General features: G+C 36.1%; 1 protein-coding gene across 12 annotated transcripts in view; it reads left to right on the forward strand.

Moving 5' to 3' along the window:
- Positions 1-14,816, forward strand: part of CDH18 (cadherin 18) — a 522,886-nt gene that overhangs the window by 352,369 nt on the left and 155,701 nt on the right. For all 12 annotated transcript variants that reach the window (XM_048311338.1, XM_048311426.1, XM_048311373.1 and 9 more), the window contains one exon: positions 1,001-1,481. In XM_048311338.1, the coding sequence (XP_048167295.1) occupies positions 1,254-1,481 (228 nt within the window). In that variant the 5' untranslated portion in view covers positions 1,001-1,253. The remainder of the gene's footprint in view (positions 1-1,000; positions 1,482-14,816) is intronic.

Here is a 14,816-nt window from a genome sequence, read left to right on the forward strand (position 1 = left end):
TCTTCTTTATGGATTTCAAATTTCTTCTGCTGGGTTTCCATGAAACCTAGAAACAAAATTAGTTTAATTGTGTATCTGTTTATGTAGTTTGTAAAGGCTCTATGATACTCAAAGAAAATCAGTATTGGAAGATTCCAATTTTTGTAGATTCAGTTGCATGTTTTCAGACTCCTGATGGACTGACTGATATGGAGATGATCTTTGATATCTTTAGATAACTAAAGAAATGGTTATCTTAATGTAACTGTTTCTCTAAGGTTAAAGAAATATTTTACTCTCAAGATAGTTTGCTTTAAGCACTACATCAACTTCCACACATATTCACATTTTACTATTGTAGTATAAAAGGTTACATTTTCCTTTTTGTGACTGAGAAAATATTTTCACTGGGAATAGTACTGATATCTAAACAACATGAACTTTCTGTCAGTATGACATAATTTTATGAGGTCCTAGAATGATATTGCTTGGAATTTATGTAAAGCACAAGGTGTGAAAATGCACATTTTGACTGAAGCTTCCTGTCGGTATGCTCTAGTATTGACTCAGAATTCTCAAAGCCCATTTTGGAGGCATTTTCTCAAAGCCAATTATAAACTAGGTATTTTTCATCAAGCTGGACATCTGTGTGCTATATAGAACATCAAAAGCTCATGTGAAATGATTTAGCAATCACTAGCTAATGACACAGTAGTAGTGATTTTGTTCTACTGCCAGACCAGGCCAATGATTTGTAGGTAAAAGCCAAAGGAACTGTTCTGAATCGTCCGGGTTTTAACGACGTGTTTTCACAGCTTGTAGGAGCCATGCTAAGTCTTACGGTATTTTAACATAAACAATCAGGAAACACTTTTACAGGAAGGATTGAAAAGAAATTTTAGTTCCAATGACAGTTTTTGACTGACTGCTTAGTACAACTTTGAGTGTAATCTAAGGTCAGAAACCTGAAAATTGCTGGTTTTAGTGATGAGTAAGTGGCTTTCTTTTCTTTTCCTAATAGATAGAAAATGGTCAGCTGTGGAACTCTATTGTGAAGACCTCAGAAGAAATATCAGTTTTTCCAGTCATCTTTTCATAATGTAAATATAATTTGAGCTTTCCCAAATGGGCAGCTAAACCATGAACAAGCAGAAAAACCCAATTTGGACTGTATTTCTGAACCAGACTTCACCTTCTCTCCCAGGAATTTATTGAAGGATTACAGCTGAAAAAGACAAGAGGAAGAAGACCTTGAACAGGAAGCTTATCCTACAATGAGAATTACAAGTACATCTTGTATCTGCCCAGTCCTAGTTTGTCTCTGTTTCGTGCAGAGGTGTTATGGAGCTGCTCACCATGGCTCCATCAAGGTGACTAGAAATCAAACCAAACACATAGAAGGTGAAACAGAAGTGCATCATCGTCCAAAGCGTGGATGGGTGTGGAATCAGTTCTTTGTTTTAGAAGAACACATGGGACCAGATCCTCAATATGTAGGAAAGGTAAGGCCATTGTCTTCTTTTGGCTTTGGTTTGTTTTTTTCCATCCCTTGAAATGTGGCATTGATAAGAGGGAAACTATTTATCTCCTAGATGGCGCTTCGTCTTTTAAAGGACACCTCTTGGATTGCTACATGTATTTACAGTGAACTTGCTGCTTGCCTGCGTATACTGTGTTTATTATAAAAAAGATAAATAAAAGTATATAGAATAAAGATACAAAAATGTGGTAAACCAGTTTTTCTTCTGAGGTCAGCTAAACACCAAGTGAGTGCAGTTGATCCTGTTACGTTAGTTTCCATAACTCTAAATGCACCAGGTGACTGCTAATGGCTTTTCCAGACTATTTCAGAATTATATGCAGTTCTGCTTCAGGGAATATTACAAATGCAGGCAAGGTCCCTAGGGTGTTCATTCCACTCTGAGTGTAGAGTGGAAAAGGTCTCCTCCAAAAGGAAGTCCTCTGTGGTTTTTTCATATAAGGAGGCACAAGGTGTGTTACTTGTTAGAGTTCCTCAGAAGTTTGGGAGAACAAGCCCTGCATTTATGTTTTGATATATGGAGTGATCTTCAGATATAAAGTTCAGACTAATATAATTGAACAGAAACCTGGCCAGCTGAAGCCTGTTTCATCATGTGTAATGTTGTCTGTAGAGCTGGGGTTTTAACTTTGCATTAAATAACACAAAACTCTCCATATAGCTTTAATCCATGATATATGACAGAGGAAGTTTTTCTCTCCCTGAAGACTGTCTTGCCGCATTATGATAGAATTTTTTTATTAGATAATCTACATGAGTCTTAATTTCCTTAATGAAAACAGAAATACACAGAATATGAGGGCTAAAGAAAGATGATTAATGGGGAAGAGGGCATGGAAAAGGAATTATTTCATTTTAGTTTCCTGTGAAATTGGGAATTCTGAAAATTATATTGTAGAAAGATATGCAAGGAAACCAGTAGCTTCTGAAATCACAGATGTCTGGTAGTGAGGGCTTCCAAATTTGAACAGTATCTTTCGAACTAAAAATAGGAAGTGGAACAACTGTATTTAAGATACTGTTAACACAAAGGCTGAAAAAAATATTATGTTAAGCCTACCTTAGTAAAATACTAAGTATTTCAGAATGCTAAAAATTACTGAGATATGTGCAGGAAATGTAAACTGAGAAAGGACCTTTCTAAAAGGAGGTAGTGGTTTGCACTGAAAGAGAAGCTTTTAAAATGGGTTGGGGGAGGAGGAGATATGCCTTCAGACCCACTTTACATCAATTAACATTTTCATAAATGAGTTTGGAATAGAAAAAACATTTTTGCAAAAATCTTGTTGATATAAACCTATTCAAGAGAATCAAAACATTGTTGGGAAAGAGCTAGATACTATGAATATTATTTGGATAGAAATAAAGAGTAAACCTCAGAAATACAGAAAAATGTAATGAATTTCTATTATACACTAATGATTTGTTGTAAGTGACAGAGGAAGAGAAAGATCTGGTTACCAGATCTAATGTCATGCCTTAAAGAAGGTGAATATGATACTAAGCTGCAAAAGCTGAGATATAAAAAACGGGGATAAAGGCCACTGAAGCCATTGTGGAGAAAATTGTTAAACAGTTTCCTATTCTGCTTAGTTTTGGCCAAGAAAAGTGGATTTATATGTGAAGCTGTACAGAAAGAATTGAACATTATGGCTGGGATAGTAATGGAGAATAAAATATGTTTGTTTAATTTTTCCCACAAATTATAGAGGGGGGCACATAATATTCTATAAATACACCTCAGAATAAACCACAATGAAAAAAACTATTTAAGTTGATTGCAATATTATTTGAAAAAATAAGGTTTTGGTGATGATGAGTTAATTTAGAATTAACATTTAGTTAATTTAGAATGAAAACAAGGATAAGTCAGATTATGAAAGAGGCTACTAACAAGAGAGAAAACAAAACTGAAGAGGTTTCAAGGTACAGCATACTTGTCTTTATGAGAGCATTTATAGACATGATTGCATGCCAGAACAGAGGCCTGGATTCAGTGAGCTAAAGCATGGTCCCTTTCAATTTTATGTTCTTATGATACTATTATGTATTTCCTTTCATCCTCTGACCACTCTATTAATGCCACATTTACAGAGATCAATGAATAGAATTTCTTTCAATCCTTTATGGTCAAAATGTGACTGCATGCCTTGTTTGAGGACATTTCTCCCTCTGCACTTACCAATTTTTCTCCCCTTTTCCTCAAAGAATTCCCTCTGGTGCTCATGATTTTCTGCTCTGAGTACTTCACGACATTACTAAGCTTATCTTTGCAAAAGCTTTGTTGAACTTAAAAGCAACTGTACTCTATTTTCCATTTGTTGTGATGATTCTGATGACCTGATTTGAAGAAAAGATAAATTATATTAGCTCAGGCATATACTTTTAATTAAAAAAAAAGCAGGAAAGCCTGGGCGAGACTGTCATAATATTAGTAATTAGCAAAATATCAGTAGTGGCCATTAAACATGAAAAATAGACATTTTAGAAAAATAGATGTTTTACTAATGTTGCATTTAATCGTACACACCTCATCAAAGTCTCATTTTACATGCGCTTAATTTGACAAGTAATTTTCATTCAAAGCCCCTCAGTTATAAAGGAAGTCAGTGCCCTTTAATTCCAGGCTTCTGTTCGGTGGCAGCATGCTGTCAATTATGTCAATTATTAATTCTGTAGACTACTCTGCTTCACTGGTGAGAGTTTTGCCATTTGAGATCTGTCCTTTCACATTTTTCACACCCAATTTGGGAGTAACATCACAGAAAGCAGAGTCATTATGTACAATACTGTTACAATGATCACAGTCATTGTCATGGAAATGCACAGTGAGGACAAGAATAGGGTAGGCCTGCAATGAAAAAGGTAAGCTTTCTTATTCTTACTGTGAAATGACTCTCAAGAGGATGGATTAATTCACTGCCATCATCATACAGACAATGTTAGGACAACAAATTATCATTATATTTTAACATCAAGCATGCCCCCATTCCTCAATCATTATTTCTTTTCTCTAAGAAAATGTCATTTGGAGACTTGAAATCTTAAAATTAATTAAGACTTAAAAATAATCCCTATTAGCTATACTCACAAGGTTTTTCTAGGAACGTGGCAAGACACTGGTCCTGGAAAAATGGGCTTATGGTAGAAATGAAAAATAATCCTTTTATAGATATTAAGTATTATCTGTGGTTCTCGGATTATTGAACTGGTTCCCTGCTGTTGCACTTGGGGTAAGTCTTCAGTGTTTCAGGGTGTGTTTCACTGATGAAAGAACTAAAAAAAATAGTTTTGTATTTAAAAAGGTATCTTTAAAGTATTTAAAACCACAGTGACTTCTTTTACAAAATTTATCAATTATTTGGGGAGGGTTTCTGGAAAACTTCTGAATAATCAATGGTATCTGGCAATGATAGTTCAGAGAGACTATTCATCTGCAGGTGCAAGTATGTACGTGTGTATGTGTCTGTGTGGGTGTGTTTGCACTGCAGAATCTGCAACAATTTGAGTAAACAAGATTAAATATCCTTGTCTCAGATAAGTAACTTGAATGCACAGACCAAGCTTTCAGTTACATGAGACTTCCTGTATTTTGTGTGTCTCTGGTGTAAATTATTCTAATGAAATAACAGCCATGAGTGCAGAAAGGGGCAGGGTTAGTGAATGCACTATGATCTGGTGATGAATCGGTCACCTACTGCACCAGCTCAGAGGAATGAAGATTTCCTGAGGAAATCTAGAAAAATTGGGCTGTAGTACTGCAAGATTTTACATTTCTCAGTTGTTATGGCTGATATAATTTACATTTCTCTTGCATTCTCTGCATGCTTTTAGGTTAGATAACTCATGTCTCATCTTTTGGAAAAAATAGCAAATAAAGCATTTTAGGAAAAAAGTGAAACAGACTACATGTTTCAGTCCATAACATTCTTCATTTTGAGCCTTCACACCTCTGTCTCCAGAGGGTCTGCTCCTTCTTAAAAGGATATTTCTAAAAATCAATTGCACTGGAAGCAAGTCATAACTACACATTTAGTGTGTTTTTTACTTTAGAGAGAGAAGTAAATAAGCAGTGATAAAAGGAAGATCACTGTGGATTTGAGGCTCAGTGAGTCATGCTATTGACTGAATAACAGAGGAATATAATGCACAAGACTGACAGTTTCTCTGTGGACTCTTTGGATCTCTGAAATACCAAACCTATACCTCTTAATCCACTTCAGATGTCCTCTGAAGAGTAAATAGGAATGACTGTTCAAGTATTCAGATCTGTGTTGGTTTTCACCTGCATTTTTCTTCCCTAATTTGGGGAGTGTCCCTTTACTTAGTTCTTACATTTTTACCTGTAATGCAAAAACAGTTTCAGAATTATGTTGATGTAGGAGATAAGGAAGTATGGAGCAGCTGGAAATGAGTGTGAATACAGGAAAGGGAAGAAGAAAATAACAACCTTTTTTATGTCTTGAAATTATTGTACTTGAAATGAAAGTTAGCTTAGGAAGGTAATCCCAGGTGTTGTATTGGATTTACAAGATAGTAATTCTTTTAATTTATCATTTTATTCTTGAAAACATAAATATAGCATAACAGACTTACTTGAAATTATTTTTTCAAAGTAATATGTGACATATCATTGCAATAAGTTAGTTCTAATACAAGATAGTGAATCTAATCTTCCCTGATCATATCAAGAGAATTTTCCATCTCTGATTTAATGACAGCAAGGGGACATTATATATGTTTTAGAATAAGTGCCAAGGAAGAAACAAAAGTAGAGTTTAACAATTACAACACTTTTATTCAGTTATAGAGGTTTACATAAAATAAAGTATATCAGGTATTTCAGCATTTTTAATGCAAGCAAATAGTTAAAAATTTATTTTGATAAAAAAGGGGTTGTATTTTATAATAGAGAAAATTAAAAGGAACGTGTAGATGACATAGTCTAAATATTTTGCACATGATTTGTTAGCCATTTTCATGCCTCTGTAAGAAGGAAGACAAGTGGCATCAGCAACAAAAGCAACTTCTCAAATAACATGCATCTCACTTTCTATCTTTTAGGTTGCTAGTTTAACAAATAATGTATTTATATAAAATAATTTTTCTTCTATACCTAGGGAAAGTGTAGAAGCAATAAAAACATGAAGAATAAACCTGACATCAGTAGAGTACAACATTATATGGTCTTCTATCATGTCAGCCATCTCATTTTCTATGGTAATTTTTCCAAAAAGATAACTCAATGTTGTTGCCAGCCCAGAAGCTTCCCCAAATAAAAAATGCCTACTTGTTTTATCCTGAGTTTTCTTTGCACAGAAAACTTTGCTGCCTCCTACATTCATTCAACTTGGTTTCACATTAAAATGTTGAGGGCACACTACTTGAATTCTACAACTCATAAAATGCTGTGGACCTTTACACTTTTGGTTTTGGGTTTTAAGTGGAATCTCTAAATATTCAAAGGTTATTTGGGGGAAAATCAGATTCAAGGGAAGAGAGAGCTTTCGTCAGCCTGATTAGTCTGACGTCTTTCCAGTGTGTCCAGCTATATCTGAGGTTTCCTGAAGCATAGCACTGACAGGGGCATTTTGACTTGACAGACCAACCAAAGAAACAGAAAAGCATGAACATATTGAAGTTCAGTCCTAGTCCAAAGACACAGGATAAAGTGTCTACCTTGTTTAACTTAAGTTAACATGAAATTGCAGCAAGAAGAAACTGGCTCTTTTATGTCAAAGCAGCTACATTAAACCTAATATGTCAAAATAATAACTGTTTTTGTAAGGAAGCTTTATAGAGTCTGTCAGTTCTATATTGCAAAACATCAGTTCTCTATGTGGAGACTGTTATTTAAATTAATGGTTCAAAATAATTTTTGTCAAGGTGATCTAATCTACCCTGAAGTTAATATGGACTGAAGAACTCTGAACAAGACTTCTTTCTTTTTTTCTATTTTTTTAAAAATATATATTTTACCTCTTATCCTTTAATGAATTTGATGCACCAGCAGCCAAGTTCCGTGACTTTTACATTTCTTTTAACACTGAAAAACGACATTGATGAAACCAACATCTTTTAAGTGGAACTGCCATTCCTCTCTTAAATGGTTCAGCAGTAATTTTTTGGGAGGAAATACACCTTGTTCCTACCTAGCCCTGGCCCCTCGTTTTTTTTTTTTTTTTTTTTGGTCATGAATTGGTTTAACATATCTTAGCGCTGGCTCTGGGGCAGTGCCGGGGCTGCCCGGGCCGGCCCAGGCGGTGCCAGCGGCTGCAGCGGCCCCAGCGCAGGGCACGGCTGAGCCCCTCAGCCACGGGCGGGCGGGCGAGAGCCCCGGAAAAAGCCTGGCCAAGGGAGGGCAAAACGCTGCCCGGCAGCCAGGGCTGAGCGGGGGAACCGTGCGGGAAACAGCCCTGCGAGCCTGAGGGGACAGCGGGAGCGGGGACGGAGGCGGGAGAGACCCGGCAGGGATGGCCCTGGGCCAGGGAGAGAGGAGAGAGAAACTGCTATGGACTGACCGCAGACCCCCATTCCCCATCTGCCTGTGCCCCTTCGGGAGAAGAGAGAGACCAGTCAGGACTGAAGGTGAACTTGGGAATAAGTCAGATGGGGGGGAAATTGTTTTAATTTTTTTGTACTTTTTTCCTCAACATCGAACTCTATTTTAATTGCCAAGAAATTGAATTCAATTTCTTCCTGTTAAATGTATCATAGTAATTAGTCAGTGATCTCTCTGTTTTATCCCAGCCTATGAACTTTTCTTCAGCTCGTTTTCTCCTGAATGATTTTAAGAAAGAAGACTGAGAGAGGCAGTTGGGTGGGTGTTCAGAAGCCAGCCGAGACTGACCCACCACAAAGCTGGTGTGGTACAACATGCCTGCTCTGTAATTGCATCTTTAGCTGATGCTGAATGCATAGCCTCTTAGCCTCTGACAGTCTTTATATCAAAACGATGTAAAATGGCCATATAATTGGTGTCTGTTAAAAAAAAAACAAACAGAAAAACAAAAACAAAAACAACCCATAAAAAATAAGTGTTAAACCAATTACATACACCAGGTGCAGCAACAAGGAAACAAAGATAATTCTGCATATTTTTATATTAATAGTGAACTTAGTAACTTTGTTTTTTAAGGATATTTACCAGCTAATTGTAAATCAATAGGTAATGAAGCTGAAGAGATGCTGATAAACTCAAGTGTGAATTAGCACATCAGTTACTTTTCAAGTATCTTCTTGACCTTATTTTAAGAGAGGTGCTCATTCATGTTCATTGTTTGTGCAACTTTCAACACCCACATGCCTTGCTGTCTTTTAAACGATTTTGCTACATCATTTTGCTATTAAATATAGTTTATCAACCCATTCAAGATGATTTGTAAAATGAAATGTTATCTGGACTTTGCTTGTTTAAACAGTGACAGGAACACTTCTGTTCAGTGATTGAAACTGTAGGCTAAATAATTTCATTTACAGTATAAAAAGCTACAGAAGTTTAAAAAGGTGAAGTAAATTGAACATCATAATTAGGTCTTCTTTCATCTAGACAGATGTGACAAATGAAGCCATGCAGAACATGCTTTTATGGCCTGCTTTTCTAAGGTGAAGATGCTATAACAGAATAGAAATTTCAGGTCTAGTAGTTTATTAATTAATCTCAAAATATCTGAGAAGAAGGTGAATATGAGACTGCAATATTCCTAGACTCAGTGGAGGTAGCAAAGGGTTATTTGTATGGCATATTCTGTACAGCTGTAAAGGTAATTGCTCATATTTGTTGATTTTGAATGTGGTGCCTTCTCAATAATTGCCTCTTTGCCTTATAAGTTACACTGGCTACATGTTATCTTTCAAATCTCAAATAAAATTGATGTCTAATGCCTAATTGTATTTTTTTGTGTTCTAGAACACATGCACACTTTTTAAGGGAATAAAATGTGTGAGGCAATAAGAAGTGAAGCAGAACTAAGGTTTGAATCTAAAAATTCTCTATCATTTCTAATCATATAACACAGTCTATGAAACTAATTCATGGTGATGAATACTGAGATGAAATGCCTTTGTAAATATTTAATTTCTAAAATAAATTAGGGTTTTTACTTATTGTAGTGAAAAACTCCAGACTGTAAAACCATGAAAGCACTATTTCAGAATGCCTTTTTTTTTCTGCCTAGCTGTATTAGCTTTGGTTGGATCTTGGCAAGCAGTTAGTTCTCATTTAAATAGTTATTCCCACAAGTTTATAATCTGCAATTTAAGCATACTTTTAATAACAATGAAAAGAACGCAAACATCTTTGTTTGGAAAGAAAGTGCAGAGATGATATTTGCATTTGGATCGTGCACAATGGTTTACAGTCAAGAACCTAAGCAGTGGTAAATCTTTGCATCTGAGATTAGAGCAGAATAACTTTAAAGTCATCTTTGCATTCCTGTGATCTTGGGTCCATTTGCTAAAAAGTCTGTTCCTTCCAGAATTTTGATGAGGTTTTCTAAAAACAGGTTGCCTGTATGGAGATATTCAAGACAGGAGATAGAACTGTTGCAAAAATGTCTCTCTGCAAAAAGTTATTATTAAAGGGCTTGGGAATAAACTCACCAGAAGAGCTTTTTCTAACTCTCTTACTGAAGAACAGTGGTGTTGCTGCCCTATGTTTAAACATTTGTATCAAGTCTTCATTTTTTCTCTTACAATATTGTAAAATTTTCCATCAGATTACAAACAAACAAAAATTCCAGTCATCAGATTTAATAGTTTGTATTCATAAATCTACACTTTGTATTTAAGTCAGGCTTAGTGTATAATTAATTTGTGTGGCATGAGATCATTGCATGTCCTTGTCTGTTTTGTTGTCAGAGATGTATAACCCTAGCTGTTGCCAAAATGTGTTCATTTTATTGTTTTCCTGTGAATTATAATACTTAATACTTAAGCTACCAGTATAAAAATGACAGCTTTTTAAAGTCTCATATGAAAGACATACTAATAATTACAGTTCTACTGAAGAGATCTTTTCATAATATTCAAAGGGCTTACTTGAGACATTCTTGTGATACCGATAAAAGAGGTGCTATCCAACAAACAAACCCCCTGCTTTACATTAAGGAAGCCTGTTCAAGAAAGAGTCTCTGTATATGTTTGCAAAGCAAATAGAAATGTTTATAACTAATATAAATATAGTCCATTTTGAAATGCATAGTCTGTTTTTACTTTGAAATAAGTGTTTATTGCTATATATATACATATCTCACTACTTAGTATTAATTATAAATCTTAATTGTAAAAGTCAATAGTGGCCTAAAGAAGTATAATTTTTCGTTTGGAAGTGTTACAGAAGCAATGTTTTCACACTCTAGTTATATGAATACTTTCTATCTGAATACCTTGAGTGAAATCATGGCAACATAACTTTCAAAAAATCGAAGAGCATCTAACATCTGTATGGATGTTTCAGATGTAATATTAAAATTACAGAATGTCATCATTATCTTGGTGACTGAAATAACAAAGTTGATGATGATGTGTTGAGCATGTTCAGATAGATTCTTAGACATGAAAATTGCAGTAATGATGGGAGACTTCACTTACTCCCTGGAACACAGGTTGAATTCTACATTGAGCTTGAACCCTAATATGAAAAGTCTCTAAGTATAAAAAAATGCTGCCTCATAAGTTATCTAGTCATCAAATCTCGAAAAGAGGAACTAAAGCTAAACTTAAGTAACACCTGAAGCAAATGCAAAATACCTGACAGAAAGACGTGAAGGGCTAAAGGAAGTAGGAATGACCAAAAGATACAGCAGTAAGGGCAAATAAAGGTAGTCTTTAAAAAAAGTCTGTTTCCAAAATTAGAGGAATAGAAAGGACTGAGAAATCTTACATATTAATTGTGAAGCAAAATAACCCATTAAAGCAAGTTTGAAGAAAAACTGGCAATAAAAAGTACTTCTTCAGAACCATGAGGATGTGGAAGCCTACCAGAGGCTGCTGTGAGAAAATGCACTTCTGGAGCATAAAATGTGTAAAGAGAACAAAACAAGACTGTTGCAGGAAAGCTACAAGAATGCTTTTTAATCTCTTTACTGTGGGAGACCTTGAACAGTCATTTTATGAAGAATGCATCAAAGATGAAGTCTCAAACTGAGGCACTGTGGGAGAGACTATGAAACAAATCGATAAATGAACAGTAATTATCACACATACCTGTTGCTGTAATCCAGGAAGAAATACCTAACCAAATAACTTTGGTATATAAATATCTAAAACAACTTTGGTATCTGAGGACCAAAGTGTGCAGTTATAGCAATATAGTAAACAAGCAAAAAACAACCTCAAATGATCCCCAAAACTTGCATGTAGGAAAAAGCAATTTAAACTATTTGTGGGAAGCAGCGTGAATAACTAGGTGACAAGCTTCACTAATTATATGAAGATGATGGTAAGAAGAAAGAGGGAAAGACCAACTGTAATGAAGTCCAGCAGAAAGATATTCCAAGACTGACTGAAATTCAGTACAGATAAAGATAGAATGAGGCATAAGAGCAGCAACTGAGTAGTTCTAACTGAGTAGTTCTAACTGTGTAGACAGTTACCAGTCATTAAAAGGACTGTGAGGTTCTACGAGCCCTAAGATAAAACTCCATCAGCTAAGTGCTTAGAAACAATCCAATGAACAAACTGAATGTTAGAAATCATTGGGAAGAGAGAAAAAAACCACCAGTAACTCTGTAAAACCACAGTGCACCTGTATCTCAAATGCAAAGTATGGTTCTTATTTTCTTCTCTCTTTCCCCAGTGTTGCAAAATAAATATTTCAGAGAAGAACTACCAGGCTGATGTAACAAATAGAACAGTCTCTGTATGAGAAGTGACTAATTGGATTATTAGCCACATTATTTGATAAACTCCACATTTTCAATTAACAACTTCAGTTCTGGAATTTTAATATTCTTTTATAGCTGTTGTCTTTCTGCGTACAGGATTTTTTAATGGGAAAGGATGGCTTTGGAAGTAGTATGACAAACACCAGAGTAGATGAGGACTCTTCTGACTGAACAAAAAATAAAAAATGTGAGTTAGGTAATGGCCTAGACAGTTTTAAGTAATATGAACCAGGAGTGGTTTTTCACTTTCTTTCCCTTTCCTCCTATGAGCAGTAGAAGTCATAAAAAAAAGCCCCCAAAACCATAAAAATCCCAAACCAAACAAAAATAACCAACCAAAAAAAGGAAGGTTGACAACCGAAAAATAAAGAAAACAATGCTGGTTTTCATCTGTGAAATTGGTGAAACTGCTTAGTATAGCACTCTTTGATATTTAATGCCACATCAATGTTCCTAATTAGTCTCTCAATAATGAATTGAGGCAATTCAGCAGGTAAAAACTATGTCACATGGACAGAAAGGCCATACATTCAAGAAGCCAGAGCTGTATGTCCACAAATATAGATAGCTCAGATAAATGTTAACAAAAATTACTTTTGCCTATCACACACCTATGTCACAAGGGTCTTTTGTGAGACTAAACATTATTGCAAGATTGATTATGTCAGAGAATATCAGTGATGAATTCAGAATTTCCAGTCCATACTCCCTTCTTAGAAAACCTTTCCTCTACATGTCTATAAGAGCATTAGCAAGTCTTGTTTTACATTTTATTTGGATGAAATAATTTCTCCTTTTTCTATCTATATTGCATGAAAACATAGTGACATGATTCTTTCCAAGCAAAAGGAAGAGTTTTCATACCTAAAGAAAACTGATAATTTACTCATTCAAAGTTTGTTTTTATTTAAATCATTAATCACAAGGATCATGTAAAATACAAAAGTAGTTTCAAGGTAAAAGCTGAAATATACTCAGAATATGGTAGTATTTCTTATTTCTTAAGTGCTGTTTGTGGGGACAAAATATCCAACCCAAACCAAAAAAACCTTTCTATCTCATAAGTGGTTAGTGATACTCAGTGGCTCCAGTTTAGTGCACTGTTTAGGAATTAAATTATATCATTATCTTGTTCGATTTGTTTCTTTCCAGTTTTGACTTTAGGGTATAGATATCAGGTACTGTCAGAAAATCAGGTCCCACTGAGAAGCCTTTGTGTATGAACCCTAAACAAGTGACACCCAGAGTTCACTCCCTTCCATACACTTGTTCAAAATAAAAGCACTCCTAGGTGAAAATTCTTTAATTGCTCTTAGTTGTGCCACTTTCTCTTATAGAGCTATTAACTTTTACCTTGGACTATACTGTCTTTCATCTATGATGTATTATTTTCTCTTGGTGAATCAACTGCAGAAAATGATAGTTTTTATTAAAGTGACACCTCTGAATTCTCTCATGTATACTTCCCTAACTTCAATAGGGATATTGATAATTATTACAGTGGTTAATAAAATCACAGAATCACAGAATATGCTGAGCTGGGAGGGATCCACAAGGATCATTGAGTCCAGCTCCTGGCCGTGCACAGGAACACCCCAAGAGCCACACCATGTGCCTGAGAGCATTGTCCAAACACTTCTTGAGCTCTGTCAGGCTTGGTGCTGTGACCACTTCTCTGGGGAACCTGTTCCAATGCCCAACCATCCTCTGGGTGAGGAACCCTTTCCTAATATCCAACCTAAACCTCCCCTGACGCAATTTCAGGCCATTCCCTCAGGTCCTGCCAATGGTCACCACAGAGAAGAGATCAGTGCCTTCCCCTCCTCTTCCCCTCACGAGGAAGTTGCAGACTGCAATGAGGTCTCCCCTCAGTCTTCTCCAGGCTGAACAGACCCAGTGACCTCAGCTGCTCCTCATACGGCTTCCCCTCAAGCCCTTTCAATATCTTTGTAACCTCCTTTGGATTCTCCCCAAGAGCTTAATGCCTTTCTTACATTGCAGTACCCAAAACTGCCCCCAGCACTCGAGGTGAGGCTGCCCCAGTGCAGAGCGGAGTGAATCCCCTCCCTTGCCCGGCTGGTGATGCTGTGCCTGATGCCCCCCAGGACAGGGTTGACCCTCCTGGCTGCCAGGGCACTGCTGACTCATGTTCAACTTGCCACTGATCAGGACCACCAGGTGCCTTTCTGTGGTGCTGCTTTCCAGCCATCTCATTCTCCAGTCTGTTTGAACATCCAAGGTTGCCTCATTCCAGGTGCAGAAGGAATGCATATCACCTAATTAGGCAGCATATACAAATGTACTGGAGTGGAAATCAGATGGTTAGAGTAATGTTTCTTATTTTTTCACAAAAAAAAAGACATATCGTTAAGCAGAAAAGTTTTTCTCTGTCAGCCGTTTGTAATAAAGCA

Source organism: Corvus hawaiiensis, chromosome 1 (assembly GCF_020740725.1).
Source record: "Corvus hawaiiensis isolate bCorHaw1 chromosome 1, bCorHaw1.pri.cur, whole genome shotgun sequence".
In the NCBI taxonomy this organism is placed as follows: Eukaryota; Metazoa; Chordata; class Aves; order Passeriformes; family Corvidae; genus Corvus; species Corvus hawaiiensis.